General features: G+C 40.6%; 6 protein-coding genes across 12 annotated transcripts; 3 read left to right on the top strand and 3 right to left on the bottom strand.

The window, feature by feature from the left end:
- Window positions 1-347: 347 nt before the first annotated feature.
- On the bottom strand, window positions 348-4923 carry LOC105686767 (probable enoyl-CoA hydratase, mitochondrial). Of its 2 annotated transcripts, none has more exons than XM_012401894.3 (7): window positions 4595-4923; window positions 1597-1803; window positions 1394-1518; window positions 1090-1294; window positions 843-962; window positions 696-763; window positions 348-589 (listed from the first exon to the last, which is right to left on the bottom strand). In XM_012401894.3, exons 1-7 carry the CDS (start codon window positions 4686-4688, stop codon window positions 524-526), a joined length of 885 nt encoding a protein of 294 aa, XP_012257317.1. In that variant the 5' UTR covers window positions 4689-4923; the 3' UTR covers window positions 348-523. The 2 variants fall into 2 exon arrangements, with proteins under 2 accessions (XP_012257317.1, XP_012257316.2); XM_012401893.4 differs by lacking the exon at window positions 4595-4923 and adding an exon at window positions 1933-3726.
- On the top strand, window positions 4683-8176 carry LOC105686689. Of its 5 annotated transcripts, XM_048652086.1 has the most exons (5): window positions 5021-5244; window positions 5549-5705; window positions 5799-6018; window positions 6135-6360; window positions 6447-8176. In XM_048652086.1, exons 2-5 carry the CDS (start codon window positions 5615-5617, stop codon window positions 6765-6767), a joined length of 858 nt encoding a protein of 285 aa, XP_048508043.1. In that variant the 5' UTR covers window positions 5021-5244; window positions 5549-5614; the 3' UTR covers window positions 6768-8176. The 5 variants fall into 5 exon arrangements, with proteins under 5 accessions (XP_020708353.2, XP_048508043.1, XP_020708354.2 ...); XM_020852694.2 differs by lacking the exons at window positions 5021-5244; window positions 5549-5705 and adding an exon at window positions 4683-4819; XM_020852695.2 differs by lacking the exon at window positions 5549-5705.
- An 11-nt stretch (window positions 8177-8187) lies between these two features.
- On the bottom strand, window positions 8188-12431 carry LOC105686688 (protein HID1). Its single transcript, XM_012401739.3, has 12 exons — window positions 11579-12431; window positions 11086-11445; window positions 10877-10930; window positions 10587-10810; window positions 10277-10518; window positions 9982-10212; window positions 9734-9859; window positions 9405-9661; window positions 9066-9309; window positions 8819-9000; window positions 8580-8746; window positions 8188-8490 (listed from the first exon to the last, which is right to left on the bottom strand). The coding sequence occupies exons 1-12, from the start codon at window positions 11642-11644 to the stop codon at window positions 8268-8270; spliced, it is 2376 nt and encodes a 791-aa protein (XP_012257162.1). The 5' UTR covers window positions 11645-12431; the 3' UTR covers window positions 8188-8267.
- Window positions 12410-12893, top strand: LOC105686157 (SOSS complex subunit C homolog). The gene is made up of 3 exons (XM_012400780.2): window positions 12410-12437; window positions 12529-12662; window positions 12738-12893. The coding sequence occupies exons 1-3, from the start codon at window positions 12410-12412 to the stop codon at window positions 12891-12893; spliced, it is 318 nt and encodes a 105-aa protein (XP_012256203.2).
- Window positions 12793-15657, top strand: LOC105686416 (rRNA N6-adenosine-methyltransferase METTL5). 2 transcript variants are annotated; one of them, XR_007277451.1, is made up of 5 exons: window positions 12793-12928; window positions 13000-13341; window positions 13414-13763; window positions 15109-15335; window positions 15497-15657. XR_007277451.1 is itself a non-coding variant. In XM_048652095.1 (3 exons), the coding sequence occupies exons 2-3, from the start codon at window positions 13002-13004 to the stop codon at window positions 13710-13712; spliced, it is 639 nt and encodes a 212-aa protein (XP_048508052.1). In that variant the 5' UTR covers window positions 12793-12928; window positions 13000-13001; the 3' UTR covers window positions 13713-13800. The 2 variants fall into 2 exon arrangements, 1 of the variants encoding a protein (XP_048508052.1); XM_048652095.1 differs by lacking the exons at window positions 15109-15335; window positions 15497-15657 and having other exon boundaries at window positions 13414-13800.
- LOC105686414 (alpha-aminoadipic semialdehyde dehydrogenase) lies at window positions 13784-16226 on the bottom strand. The gene is made up of 9 exons (XM_012401220.3): window positions 15985-16226; window positions 15682-15898; window positions 15411-15598; window positions 15124-15323; window positions 14943-15058; window positions 14739-14867; window positions 14560-14669; window positions 14227-14487; window positions 13784-14163 (listed from the first exon to the last, which is right to left on the bottom strand). The coding sequence occupies exons 1-9, from the start codon at window positions 16144-16146 to the stop codon at window positions 13951-13953; spliced, it is 1596 nt and encodes a 531-aa protein (XP_012256643.2). The 5' UTR covers window positions 16147-16226; the 3' UTR covers window positions 13784-13950.
- Window positions 16227-16241: the final 15 nt, after the last annotated feature.

Genomic DNA, 16241 nt, shown 5'->3' with positions numbered 1-16241 from the left:
GCACGAACTTAGCGAGACGCAAGGCAGTACGCCGCGCAGCGGTAGGAATACCAACAAGATCGAGAGCGCTTGAGGGTACCCCTTTGGAATTGTTCGATTTTTGGGCAAAAAATTTGTAAGTTGTTAGAATCGATTGTGTGACGTTTTTTCAACGTATTTCGATCTCGGAAACACGAATTATTCCCATCGAAATATCTCAATTTTTCTGTCCCCAAGAACAAAAAATTGGTAACAACAATTCGATAAGATGGATTAATTTAGTTGGCAGTTTCAAAAAATGTCTGAAAAAAAAAATCATAATTCTAATCGCCTTATATTTAGCTGGTGTTATAATAAGGCAAACATCGTACTTTGGTAACAAGAGTTTATTGGAATTCATGGTATCTTATCTAAACTCTTAAGTAAATTTAAGTGATAATAAAATTCGGTTCCGTACAAAAATATGTATACATGAAAACGTGGCTGTATCACACTTCAAAATTATATCGCAATGTTTATGGCCTTTCAGTTTATTCCATTTCACCTACTCGTTGATGAATTTGGGCGGACGCTTCTCAATGAAAGCTGACATGCCTTCCTTACGATCAGCCTGTGAAAATTAAGAAGAAACTCATACGTCTGTGCAGAATATTATCCAAAAATCATACAACAGTAAAAGTTTTCTCTTTGGTACCAACTAATGACTGTATTCTTACCGTAGCAAACGTGCCATAGAAGATCTTTTTCTCGTAGCGGAGACCTTCCTGCAGGGTTGTTTCATATGCTGGAAAATAAGTAAAAAATCATGAAAGAATGACCAGTCATTACTAAATTCAGGTACCGTTTGTGGGATTATGTTGTACCTCTATTGACCGAATCCTTTGCTAATGAAACGATAATTTGCGAATGAGTTGCGATTCTCTCTCCCAGTTTGACCGCTTCAGCCAAGAGCTGATCTGGTGGAAAAACTTTTGAGACCAAACCTGGAAAGAGTAGGTAAGCGCATTAAGGTGATGTGTACTTCAACTAGACATTGAAATCTTCTTTCATTTTTGTTAGAAAGAATCGAATTCAGAATATAATCCAAAGGACAGGTCGGGCAAAGCTCACCAGATTTTTCAGCTTCTACAGCAGAGATCTGATTTCCAGTGAGCACCATTTCCATTGCCTTGCTTTTTCCAATGACCCTAGTCAACCTCTGGGTGCCACCAGCTCCGGGAATAGTGCCAATAATGATTTCTGGCTGTCCAAATCGAGCCGTTTCACCGGCATAGATGATGTCGCACATCATAGCAAGCTCACAGCCACCACCAAGCTGAAATAAATAACGATTTACTATTGCTGTACAACAAGAAACCGTGAGAAAAGGCAATTCACAAATTTTCAGTGATTATGCAGAACAACTTCTACGTACAGCATAACCATTAACAGCAGCAATTAGAGGCTTACTGGCATCCGAAATACTGGACCAGCCTTCGAGCATTCTTCCATTGACTGTCTGTGAAAATGTCTGGTTCTGCATGGCCTTGATATCAGCACCTAAACACAAAAGTTGTAGAATATCAGAATCTCAGTTGTCCTGAATAGAAACCTGAAGCAAAGTAATCTCATACTTACCGGCAGCAAATGCTTTTTCGCTACCAGTGATGATCATTGCTCCAATACTGCTGTCCTTATCAAATTTCTCCACAGCATCTTTCACTTCAAGAATTAGGTCATCGCACAAAGCATTTAGGGCTTTTGGTCTGTTCAAAGTAATCACCCCAACATTCTGCTTTTCCCCAGCCTTCTCAGTCTTGATGTACTCATAGTTCGATGGCTGACCTGTAAGTAAAACAAATTGGAATCAAGAATAGTTATGCGAGTTATTTCACAAATCAACCGTAATAACCGGGATAAAGATATGTATTGGTCAGATATAATCAGCTTATCCTGCAGAACTGAAAAATTTACCATTTGTATCCCATCTAACATCGGTAGTTAAGCTGGGAATGTTTTGCAAAGGAACTTGAATATCCAATCCCGATAAATCGAAATCATCATTGTTCATTGATTCAACCTCACGCCTGATTTTACAAGCTACTCGAGTAACTGGATAACTTTTAGGAGCTCTCACTTGTCTCTTTATACTTGATTTTCTAGAGTACTGGTGATCAAATCCCCTGCCATTATCTATGGGAACCTGAGGGTCGACTAAATCATCCCTAGATGCCTCGTGCCTATCCCCAGTCCACAAATTAGAGGAGAGATCTCCTAAAATAATTGGGGAAACTGTCCGTGACTCATCATGGTAATTATGGTCAAGATTAACAGCATTTTGCCCATGTGCCAGCTTCTCTGGATTGCCAGATCTTCCTATGACAAGACAATCTATTTCATTCCCATCCGCAAGACTTACTTTTATCTTATTATCAGTCATTGTATCACCAACCAAAAGGTTGCTGGTAAAAGGTCTGCCAGAAGGTAATTCAGGAAAAGATTGCCACTCTTGTTGGGCAGTCTTTAATAATGTCTTATCTGAGGTATTCTCTACTAATTGAGGAACTAATCTTTTCGAATTATGGTCATTTGTGGACTGCTCACTGCATTCCGTGGCTAACTGGCTGGGCTCCTCTCTAGCATGTTTATCAGGTAGATTTTGCAGGATGAGAAAAGACTCGCTAATTGACTGAGAAGACCCTGGGCAGGATACTTCAACTTCCATCTTAGATATAGCTGTTTCGTCGCCTTGATTTTCTAAAAGAAACTCATTGAAAGTTGGACCATTAGCTTTCCAGTGTGCAGTTTTTAGGTGATGAAACATCGTAAGCAACTTTCTGCCCCCTAGAGCATAAATGCAATGTTTACATCGCCAAATTCCCCTCCAGTCCTCCTCAAAGCTGCTAAGCACTCTGTCTCGCATACGAGATCCCATATTACCAGATTGCTTCTGAATTGTTGGTATCGAAGTAATATCGTTAACCGTTATTCCTTTTTCAATTTGGTGAACTTGGCGCAAGTGACGTATCAGAGATGAAGTATTTCCTTTCTTATTTCGTATCTCATACTGACAAACCCGGCATTTTGCTGTGACTCCACGACGGTCAAAATAGTGCCACACAAATGACCTTTTGGTTTTCAAATTGTGACTTCTTGCCTTATTTGTTATTTCCTTTTGCGTCAAACCTGATTTCTTTAAAGTTGTACGCTCAGAGTGCATATTTGATGATTGGCTCATTGTACGTTCTTTCAAATCTGAATATTATTCTTGGATTATGAATATACAGATAATCTCTTTAATTATTTGAGACACTTATAAATCATTCATTAAGAAATTAGTTGGTCTCAAAGGGGTATGCAGCGATGTGCAGATGGATTATTTTGGACATAGTACGTTTACGAATGCAGTTTGTTTTGAAATTGCCAACAGCTAGTTCGGAGCGACTGTGGCAAGTGGTCGCTTAAATTCGTCGGATGAAAAGTCGGGCACGGTCTCAAGCAAGCGGTCGAATAGAAAATCCAAACGTTATGTGTTGACCGTACGCAACGTGTTCCAGTAGAAAAAAATTATGTTCCAAGTCTCAGGTGCAAGGATCATCCGCAATTGGTTGACCTAATATTTTCCTCTACTGATAGATGACGTGTTATCGAGAATAATGAAACTCTTGCAATTCGTAAGAACCTAATTTTCAGAACGAGGATCGATCGTCGCCGACAATCCAGACAAGGAGCGGTCGAACGGACGCCATTACGTGAGCCCGTTCATATAAGCACCTCTACTGACGATGGCCAATGAAAATTGGCTGTTCGTTCCGACCACAAACCGAAGCTCGCTCTCCACGTGCGCACAACAAACAATACGACTACAAATTCCACTCAACACGATCGTACGAAATATTAAATCTCTGCTCATGAGTTCACCGAAGCACGTTCTTGTTCCTAAGACGGCAGATTTCTAGAGAGAAGATACTTCAACGCCATCCACTTTTCGAATAAATTGATCTTGGAAAAAACCTCGGACGGAAGACTCGGTAGTTCACCTTATTAACAGTCACGTGGTGGACCAAAGGTTCGCCAAAATCTGCGATGTAAGGTATTGTATATGAAGTGATACAATTCGAACGCTTCACTCTTCTGATTGAGGAAAAAAAACCTGTTTTTTGGGAGTAAGGAATTTTTCATGATTTCAGAATTATATAATCGTTTACATTCACTACATGATATCTGCGCAAACAGACGTGTCACGAGGTTCCAGTAACTTCAATATGATATCACAAGTGACCTCTTCCGTAAGCAATTCATGTAATTACTATTCTATCGCCTAAATTACACTTTCTGCACATATTCAAGTAGCCACATTTTGGGCTCTAAAATCAGGTAATGACCGCATGTTGGTATCTTTAGCAGAAGAGATCATCCAGCTTCACAGAATAATTTTCTACGAACCGCATATCATTAAAATCATTATTGGTAAGTGATAACGGCAATACATCATCTACTGTGCAGAATAGATATCATTGACCTAATCTTTGATTTCATTGTAAAGACAATTCGATCGTTGACTGACGAAGGTCTACATTTATTGTTAGTTCAGATGGGATTGTAAAGCATTGATTTTAACTTATGTTGTACTCACTCGAGTAAAACTTGAGGGATGAAAATTGTGACAGATTCCTTGATACTCGTGGAACCCTGCCAAACAAGAGTCGAGCTACAGCTGTGGTGGCCATTATTACGGCGGTCCGATACTATCGAGATGCGTGGAACGAAAGATGTGAAGCCGGTCTCGGAACTTTTGATTACATATGCCACTTCCCCGCGGTTACGTAAAAGGCGGGGATTCGTATCAGATATTTATTATGTATGTATTCTACTGATATGCGTAAAATAGACTGTTTGTGGTGGATTGCCCAACAATAATGGTTGCAAAGTGCTCGATCATTGTAATATCGAAAAACCAAACAACCCACCTATTGATATAATCGTCACTGACGTCATATTATTGTTAATTATTTCGTTTGTTGAAGTTTCAAGTCTCACAAATTAAATAACTTGGTTTTAGACGCACGCAAAACCTCATATGCCATCTCTGGTGCATCAATGTAACTTGAAACCATTTTTACCGTTTGGGTTTATGCGTTTGTGCATTTGTTTCGGTCGCATGCATTTGAAATATCACTACGGGAGTGCGTTGGCTGCGCAGTCGACAGACTGCGATAGACGGGCCAAGACGGGCCACTCGGCTGTCTTGAAACGGGTGGACTGGCCTCGGAAAATAATTTATAGGTAAAACGCGGATTTATTCAGCATTCAAGTGTGATAAAGTTTTCGTATCGCTATTTCGTGAACCAGTTGCGCAATTTGTGAATGTCACCAAGAGCAAAGGCTAACAGCGCATTCGACTTGGTGCTGCTTTCGTTACTACTGTTGTTATTGCCACGATATCGGTTTCATAGGTTGATGATATTGATATGCAACTACATAACTATCTGCTTTGCTAGCTGTCAGTGATGGAATAATCGTAGCACAATGTTACGAGAAAGTGAGAAAACCTTCTGCCCCGCTAATAATTGTTACTATACGATAATAGATGCGCCGAAAATAGGTGCTGAGTAAGAACGGCGAGAGTATAAATTCCAATATAAACAAACAGCCGATGCATTTTTGGATCAACAAGCCGGCAGGCAGGTACTACGGCTTTGGGGGGCGCCGATACCCTGCCACCCCATTGCCCAAGATTCGTTCTGGTGCGAAGATTTCCTTATTTTATCTCAGTCGATTCAACGACTTTGATTATTACCTCGAATCACTTATTTGACAGTGTTCTATTTCTGTCCTAGGCCACCACCGTCGTGGCAGCGAGGTAATCAGACCGATGGTCACTCCGGTGCATCGGTTCCAGAGTTTGAACGGCGTCAACCATGCACCAGGTCCGAGCAGCACTTGTAATTACGGACCTCGACATCTAAGGCCACCTATGAGAACCCATGATGTTGGAAGCAACAACAACACAGAAAATATATCGCTGCAGCATGTTCAGTCGGCTGGCAACGGACCCAAGTATAACTATACTGAAATAATCCATATTTCACAAGCACGTACGCATGTAATGATTTTCCAGCTTCAACTTAGTTTTATGAACTCATGTATTCATCGCCTTCTCTATTCATAATCAGCAATACTAGTTGTCATGGCATCGGTGAACATGTAGGGAACAGTGAACTACGCCCTGCAGGACCTTCTGGAACTGCGGGAGATATACCACATGGAAGAGGATTACTGGATTTTTCAGACTTCACCGATGCCGAGTTAGCTGGTCACAGACTGCGTTGTGGTGTTTGGATAACAATCGTTTTGGCCGGAGGTTTCATAGTTGCTGCAAAATTTTATTTCGATCATCAGGTGAGAAAAAATATCACTATCCTTGCCTCCTCACATTTCTGAATAATAATCATTAATTTCCTAATTTTTGTTCTGCATATTCTTAGGGCACAGGTCTTGAAGTTCTGACATACTGCGGTTTGTTGGTTACACTTTTACTATCGGGTTGTTTTTACTCGATCTTGTGTCGTCGAACGGAAGACAGCACAGTTCGTGACAATGTGTTGGCAGTGGTACAAGATGACCCGATAGCTGCGCTGACAGCTGCAAATACAATTGCAAATGAGAATATCGGACTTCCGCCGTCAGTGCCTCCGGTAGGTCAGAATCCACCTCCACCCCCGTACCACATCGCAATTCTCATCCCCCCCTCTCATTCTGCGGATGAAATACCACCACCTTCTTACGATAAAATTGCAGTGCGTTAACGGAAAAAGAAAACAAGTAAGAAGTGCAATATCATAGAATTATAACAAAGTATTGATTATAATCATGGAGCTCGATAGTCGGAGAATCAGGTTTGCTGTTAACGGTCTATTTTGTAATGAAAATCTGCTTATCGTTAAGGGATTTTTGAACTTCAGATTTCACGGTTTCAGTAGCCTGTGTCGCGTGATAACACCGTTTGACAAGTATTGGATCAAAATAATAATAATACTAATAATCATACTATTATAACATAACGAAATATCGTACGTATTTACGTACTCACTCAGTGGCGATCGTTTCGACCAAAGAACTAATTTTCGTTCGCCCCAAATTGCAGATCCGTTGGTTAATAAGATAATCATTAGATTTTCGGTTCAAAGTGCCAAGCTTCGCATGCTGTTTGAATCAACGTCCTTTGAACATGATACGCGTTTACTGGATACCGATAAAAGTATTCAATACGAAACTTCCAATGATAATTGATGATATTAACAGACTGATATTACTATTGTTATCATTATCATTATTTTCGTTATCATCATCATCATCGTCGTCGTAGTCCCATGTCATAGTCATATTAATATTGTGCAAGCGTCATAGATAATTTGTTTTTCTTGCTGCGTATTCTGAATTTATTTCATATAGAAATATATATACATGTATAGATATGTTTTTTTGTTGTTGTTTTTAAATGGAACAAAGTGAAGAATCAAGCGCAAAATGTAACGATATTGATCATTAGAAATAAGGTACATTATTCGTATCTGTGATAACGACGCGATAAAATATTCGTTTGAAAATCTTACTGTGAAAAAGTAAGAATGGGGGCGTGCATTCTTAGGCAATGCAATCAAGTACCGTAGCGCGATTTTCGGACCCGTACAGCCCACGCACAAGTTCATATAGCTACGTGTTTACGTATTGATCTCTTCTCATGCGTTCGCGTAGTAGTAATCGATTGCTGACGACGAGCGTATGTGACTAGGATTACGGCAACTGCATAATCATAGGTACCAGTCTATCCACTGGGATTGTTTCATTCTTTTATTTATTTTCACCTTTTCGTGATATGTAAACCGCGTAATACGCGTAACATAAATACTGTGGATTTTGCCAATTATTTAAAAGTATATCAAGACTCGACATGATTTTACATAAATTTTTATTATATGTATAATATTATTAGGTCCTATTACGTATTCATACGTATAATGAATAACGAATTTAATTTACAATCAAAGTTTTTATATCGATTTATATTATAGTTACATACGTATTTTATATTTCTATTCTTATTTTGAATTTATGTATAATCATCACTAGCGGTAGGTGATAATGTACGCAATTATTGATAGAAATCATGTACTCCATTTTAGCACTTGAATAAAATATAATTAAATTAATTAAATTCTTTTTTAGATTATTCTCATCATTAGTCGAGCGATTTTCCTCTTCTCTTATCGTGAGTCTATCGCAAAATGTTTCCGCACTTCAGCTTCTCAGACTCTCTGAATTTCAAATAATTTGACGTCAGTATCGTACCAAATTGGAGGTTCAACATTTCTCAGGTAAATAACACCCCACATATAGGTTCTGAACCAAGCCGTGGTCCCAGCATTTGCTTGGTATCGCCTAATTAAGATGGGATGTGGTACAGGTAACAAACCCACAAGAGTACCATGCTGAAGGAACTTCAGTATTTCACTCTCATCCGTCAAGCCCCTGTGCAAAGAAAGCAGAGGTACGTAATTGTTTATCTTCGTATTTTGGAGTTCACTTTTTTATATTTACGGCAAAGTCAGCGAACTTACTTGTCGATACAAATCTTTTCGACCTGAGGCACGAGGACCTGCAATAGGCGCATTATCGTTTGTAGGGGTAGTTTACTTTTCCACTGATGCACCCAATCACCGGAGGGCACCCATTGATTGACATTTTGCGCGACATTTGTTTGTTCCGTTACTCTGATTCCACCTTTCTACGAAAATTAAAAGAACGATGTCCCATCTCCATCGAATAACAATACCGTGGAATCATTCTTAACACTTACATGGACTACGGAACTCGCTTTTGTAGAGCCCAAGGAATTTTCTTGTATTTCTTCCTCCGTCGCTGTTGGTGCTGTTGTATCTCGATGCTTGGCGTCATTCCCTGTATTCGCGGAACTTGTGCCTACGTCTACTGCCGGGCTTAAAGGGTGCGCTGATTCCTTTTCCGTCATATTTTCGATCCCTGGAACAAATATTGTGAGTATGAAATTAAACATAATCTAATTTATGAAGTTTTGATGCTATTACCCGGTGTTTCCAGCAAAGAGGCTTTGAGGGTGCCCGGTTCGGCAGGTAACGCAGGTCTGGATCCTTCCATGGCTATTTCACTAACGTTTTCAGTTGAGGTACTAACCGGTATAGGCCTTTTCTGTCTCCGATTCAATGATCTCGCAATTGTATTACAATCACTAGGTAAATTAGCTAGGGCGTGAAATACTTGACGCTTACGTATTATCGTATAAACGAGGTTACTGTTCCCGTCAAATTGATACTGAAAAATTACAACCGGTCAGAAGTAAAAACAAAAAATTAATGAAGACAGCAGAAAAAAATTTTAATTCTTTCTAGATAAAATATTGGCCATACCTGTATAATGTTATTGAAAATCTCAAGTAGAAAAAAGACCAGATGGTGATTCGTTGGTGATGAGAATAGAAACCAAGGGGTTCCAAATGCCTCGAGGAGATGCAAAAGCTTAGTACTTGCAACCATCGAAAGAGTTTTTAGATAGGGTGATACATTGACTAGTATGGTCAAAAGGCAGTCAAACAGCGGTTGAAGTCTCTGGTGTCCCGTCGTTATTATTTTGTGAAACACCGTGACCAACAAATCGGCGTGAGTACCTGCACGGAAATACCTGAGTTAATTAAAAACAGTAAATGGCGTATAATTGAAATGTACGATTATTGAGATACCTGTGAACACTGGAATATCCATTGGAATTGTAGCTGTGTAAGGTTTGTTGAGTCTGACACCAAAATTTCTCTCACCGCTCAGTAATAGAAGGATAAAAACGCCGATATGCATAAGACCAACCCTCGCTGAAACAATGGTAACGTGCGTGCATTTCATGAATATTTCAATCGCACGCGATCGTCTAGGAGTGAGGAATAACAGTCTGGCTATTGAGGTGGTAGGAGTGAGTGTATGATATGGTAGTTACATTGATCGGCCCTTGAGTCATTCAGGTGATACAAGATTGGTACAAGAACCTCTAAGACGTCGGAACTTTTCAGGACGTAATAAAGGAACTTTTTATTGTAGTCGCACATTTTCCAGAAAAAGACCAACAGTTCTTGGTGAAAGTGAACCTTCTTTGTTGAGTTAGGCAAGTAAGTCTGCAGTAAGGGATTGTTCAGAAGTCGCGTTATGCCCTTCAGAACAAAATGAAAATCTGCAATAATAAGTAAAAAAGTTATTCGTACTCGTCGTCAAAATTTACCGCAATAGGTGATTACCTTCGTCTCTGTGAACGCGGCTGAGATAATTAATGAATAAATTATCCCCTGGGACTCCCTCTTCCATCGAAAAACCCCCGCTGGTATCGTGATCGAGTGTCACGATCAAAATTTGCAATGCCACATCAACTAGAGGCTCTAACGAATCGGTAAATAAAAGATGATTGTAGGGGACGCCAAGACCGACAGGATCATACGCGCATACTGTGTTAAGTAACGAGGTAAACATCGGCAGAGCATGTCTGAAAATTGGGATTTTAATATTTATCGTATTCAGAATTTTTTTTCTCGATTTATATCCGATTCATACCTGTTCTCCGTGCTCGTGAGATGAGCGATCCATCTGTTAGGCGTTACGGAAAGATCCGTGGGCGGATTATACATGGTCTCGCTGAAGCACGTGAGTAATAATTTTAATAATTCAGTCCTGTTTGAATCCAAGTAGGGATATCTCGGCGGCGAATGAGCAAACCCGACCCCCGCTTCCCATATGTATTCACAGCTATCGATAGACTGTAACTCTTCGGCTTTGTCCTGATAGAATTGATATTACATCATTATTAAAATAATTCATACGCATTTTTAAAAACCGTAACTCACCGGTCCAGATTTTCTATTCGCCGCGACCGTAAAGTCCGGGCAGAATAGCAGATCCTGATTAAAATGGGAGAAAAGAAACATGATTAATGATTTTTTTTAAAAACAACAGCGCAACAAACGCTTTTATAATTGACACGAAATCTTATAATTGATCTAGCGCTAAGTATTCACAGAGGTTCTTTAATATTTTTTTAAAGCAAATATCTTACGCAAATCGCGTTGAGTAAAGAATGCGCTAATGGCACACTCTCTTCGTCTTCTTTTCCTGGTAAACTCGACCAAAAGAATCCCTTCCAGTCAGGATCTTCGAATATATACGGTAGGAGCCTGGTCAGAAGCCTGCAGCAGTTTAAAACGGTTTGATGTTCCCTCTGTGTCCGACAGCTGTTGTCAACAGCTTTTACAAGTTTTTCAACCGCCTTGTAACAAAGTGTTGCTAAATTCGAAGGGGCCTCTTCCCTGAGAACGCGAATTTCAGGTGCTGGTATGAGTGTGAATATATCTTGCACATTAACGACATTCTCGCACCAGAATTGGTCCCAAAATGTATCATCACCCGCGTCTATAGGCTGTGGGGGAAAAATATCATGTGTGAAAGTCGTTGATAATTCCCGCGACAAGCAATAATCTTTTTTCAAATAATTCGATGTATAAATTCTCAAATTTGAGGTAGGAGTAAAATTTGAACAACGTGATTTTCACCTGGGTTTTTGATGTTAGCTGTACCACGGCCTTTCGAAAATTCAATTTGGTGTCAGCATTCCCCATGATTTCTGCAGGAGTCCTTCCAGATCGACGACGTTTATAACAAATATACTCCTTGGTTGCCTGCGTACGTGGAAACGCGTTAATATTAGCGGTCGTCAAGCCTAATTCTTCGCCACCGAGACCCTTTTTAGGGTCGCCCTAACCGTCGACGACGACGTATGGATGTGTAAATCCTGTATCATTGAGATGATCATAGCCACTGAAGGACCGAGTTAGGGTACGACCGTAGTGGAGTCGACACCTTTATCACTGAGGTTTAGAATTTGACAGAAGCCAAGTTTACAAATTAGCTAATACGTTGTGTGCTCATAGTATTTTATATTACGTTGATTATCGATCACATTCTTCGCTAACACCTGTGTATTCTACAGTCCTCTTCCTCAGCAGACACAACCTGCACATAAATTCTGACACCTATGCAAACACCAGACTGTCACCGCACTCAACTGATACTGACGCTGACGGATGTCGACAACGGTCACTGCCCACGAAGTCTTCAGTCAGTAGAGCTTGCACGTACGTTAAAAAACTGTAGAGACCCTCGAGTTTTGTCTGACGCGCTACCTATTCCGCAGGGTTTGAAGTTTGCCGATTATTTGTCAGTCGGCTGGCGGCATTTCTTGTGATTTTGTGAGTTTAAGTCAGTTGAATCTTGTACATAACCCTTGGTTAATTATTAATTTTTACATAACCTTGATTGCCTGGAGATGGTCGATGACAATTCTTAAGAACGTATTCGGGTGATTTCTTGCCACTCCGTCACCGATGGCTTTTTCGCAGCCGAATTCAAGAGGTGAGTGTTTTGGAGCGGAGCCCTGTTGACAAAATTCTGCACATATCCTGATTGAATTTGCATTTATTATTTCTTGAATTCTGCCATTCAGAAATACAAAACCGCAAGATATTAGAAGAGATTCAACTGAAAAAGCAGCTGCTTTTGAAACAAGGGGTGGCCCCTACCTTAGGGACTCCATTGGCACCCTTGGCTGTCCCTCCAACAACCTCTGCTTCCAACTTGGTACATGAATTCTCTAATTCATTTATTGCGGATTTAACCAAAGTCATGTGACAGCAATTATTTCTGTTCAAACAGAGTCCCGCAACAACAGTGGATGGAATTGCTTTAAGTGCTTCCCAGCGAGCAGCTCTACAAAACGCTCACGCTGCATCTGCTGGATTTTTTGTCACACAAGACTCGTCTTTTGGTAATCTCATACTCCCGGTTCTACCTCGGTTTGAAGCCAAGTGACTGGAATTCAACGGAATTGGAAAATCAACACCTAGGTACCTAAATGTGATATTAACAAGAAGGTCATTTCCTTGACTTGCAAAAATATTTGTAAACCCCAATCTAGGGATGGCTTGTATGCGTCTCAGAGAACTGGAAGAGTGCCTTCAGGAGTTGGATGTTTTTGAAAATCCCAAAATACTTCTTGAGCAATATGCCACAAGTGCCCACATAGGGGCTCACATTTTGCATACTGCACAGACACACTTTGATGACATAGAAGGAAAGGCTGTGGCTGACTTAGGAGCAGGGTGTGGGGTGCTTTCGGTTGGGGCTCGACTACTGGGAGCTGACCATGTCATCGGATTTGAAATTGACCCTGACGCATTGTCTATACTACGCCGAAACTGCCTTGAATTGGAGTCTGACATTGAATCCATACAATGCGATATACTTACCTACTTGCCTGGTTTGTTGTTACTGGCTATTCCATAGCAAGATTACAATTTCTTGCAACCTAAGCTGTATTAATGAATTTCAGGTAGATTTGAGAAATACTTTGACACAGTTGTTACGAATCCACCATTTGGTACAAAACGAAACGCGGGAATGGATATGAAATTCTTGGAGATAGCAGTCAAAGTGGCTCGCAATGCAGTATACTCTCTCCATAAGACTAGTACCCGAGATCACGTTCTCAGGACAGCTAAAAAACTCGGAGCTAAACCTACCGTTGTTGCAGAATTGAGATATGATCTACCTAGAGCGTACAAATTTCATAAAAGTGCTTCTGTGGACGTTCAAGTCGATCTGGTCAGACTGCAACTTGAGCAGTCGTAGAATACTGCTTCTCTCAAATGTGATGGGATTCAGGATCGATTCAATTACCAAGTAATGCCAAGCGCTATGAATTTATATGTAGATAGAATTCTGTGTTTATTTATTTTCAATTCATTTCCATTCTGAGCCCCCCTCTTCCCCCCATCGGGATATTGTACAACACTGTAAAGTGCAAATTAATTTTTCGTTATGGTATGATTCTGCACCCCCCAGTTATTCCTGTCCGCGTCCTCTGCTTTTATTCGAATTTTATGCCTTGAGCCAGGGGAAGTTCGCTCCCATGATTAATCGTTATGGTTGATCGTCTCGCGTAGTTCTTCCATGCGTCGCTTCCACTTTCTCTTCCTCCACCCGTTGCCTTCTCTCCACCGAATGCTCCCCCAATCTCGGCACCGCTAGTACCGATATTTACGTTCACTATACCACAGTCGGAGCCAAGCGGACCAATCCACTGTTAACATATGATAACATGTGTGAATGAAGATATCCTCTAATTGAGTACTCATATAAATACCTTGAATATATCTCCGAGATTTTTGGTGAAAAGAGAACTACTCAATCCCTGCTCCACGTCATTATTCACTGCTACAGCTTCTTCCAGTGATTGGGCTTCGAAGATATAAACAATAGGAGCAAATGTTTCGTGACGGACTAACTCCGAAGTTGGCGACAAGCCAGATATTATGGTGGGTTCAACGTAAAATCCAGGTCTGTCAATGACCTTGCCACCAAATTCTACACGTCCCCCTGCCTTCACCGCTTTTTCTATAGCTAGCTATAGATTACATAATCATGAGTAAATAATCGGTGTTTGCTAGTGTATGAGACATAATGCAAAAACTTTTACCTTGTAGGCATCTACCGAGCGTGATCCATGCAATGGGCCATAAAGGGTACTTTCTTCCACTGGATCACCAATCCTTTCTAGTACAGCTGCAAACGCCTTTTTAAGTCGCTCTGAAAATAATTTTATCTTACCAATTGCTCTTTCTCTACAAATTGACAAATTCCATGATCATTTATTACCCAAAAATTCTATCTTTATTTCAGCGTGTAAAATAAGCCTTCTTGTTGTGGTGCATCTCTGGCCAGCGGTACCGACACAGGAAAATACAGCAGCTCGAATGGCCATATCCAAATCAGCGTCTTTTGCGACTAGAATTCCCATCATTTGCATTATCAGAAATTCTCGTATTAATGGTGACATGAGATATGAGTCGTTCTAATTACCGATGAGCGCGTTATTGCCACCCAGTTCTAACAAAGATTTTCCAAATCGCTCTTGCACTTTTAGAGCAACTTTTTTCCCTGCCTCCGTACTTCCCGTAAACGAAATTAATGGTACACTGCAAAAATGAATTATAAATAAGTTGCCCTGTATTTGTAATGTTTCTAGTCACAGGATAGTCACCGTCTGTCTTCAACAAGCACGGTCCCAATATCTGCATCGCCAGTTATGAGTGAAGCCACAGAACCAGGAATTCCATTACGTTCTAATACTCTAGCAACAATCTTAGTAGTTGCAATGGAAACTAATGGTGTTGTAGGAGCCCCCTTCCACACAATGGTGTTTCCACATACCATGGCTATTGCGCTGTTCCATCCATAAACCTTCGAGTCATTGTAAGTGGTACATTAAACATGTACCAACAGATAAAATCGTTTTACATGCATGTGTGTAAATATTATCGACATTACTGCTGCAGGGAAGTTGAATGCAGAGATGACTCCAATAACGCCAAGTGGGTTCCATCTTTCAATTAAAACGTGATCCTTTCTTTCAGAGGGCAAGAAACTTCCGGGAAGTGTCCTTGACAAGCCGACAGCATAATCACAGATGTCAACGTATTCCTGAACCTCACCAATGCCTTCGGCCAAAATTTTACCTGATGGAAGAAACGTAAGCTTGTACTAAGTCGTATACAATAATTGAGATTCAATGCTAAATAGCGTACGAGTCAGGGCTCACCCATTTCTAACGCGACCAGTTTTCCGAGAGGCTTTAGATTCACTCTCAATTCATTCCCAATCTGGCGCACGATTTCACCCCTGGTAGGTGCTGGTAGCGAGGCCCATTGAGGCCAGGCTTCCTTTGCCTTAGTTATAGCATTCCTGGCTTCATCTGGTGTCGAAGAATGGACCCTTGCTATCACCTTGCCACTACCCGGCGAAATGGATTCTATTACCTGTTCTTAGATGAGGTCAAACAATTAGTATCTTTCCAAAGTTTGAAACAGTCTTAAGAACAAACAACATGGATTCATTTACTCACCGGACCTGATCCTTTCCACTGACCATCGAATGTTCCCAAATTTTCGCCGGCAAGACCGAGCTCTTTTAAGAAACCAAAGTCAGAGTTTAATGACATCGTTCTGATATGCAGACGTGCATTAACGGTGAACAGCTGGAATTTTCGGAGCAGTGAGCACGTCATTTATATACGCTGGTGAAGTATCATGTAGCTGATATGAAGGAAAATTGCGTGTTTACACAGAGAGATACAATAATCGACTGATGATGTCTTGGGTT

Source organism: Athalia rosae, chromosome 3 (assembly GCF_917208135.1).
Source record: "Athalia rosae chromosome 3, iyAthRosa1.1, whole genome shotgun sequence".
NCBI lineage: Eukaryota > Metazoa > Arthropoda > Insecta > Hymenoptera > Athaliidae > Athalia > Athalia rosae.
The sequence above is the reverse complement of the archived record's forward strand: the minus strand, read 5'-3'. Positions and strand labels throughout refer to the sequence as shown.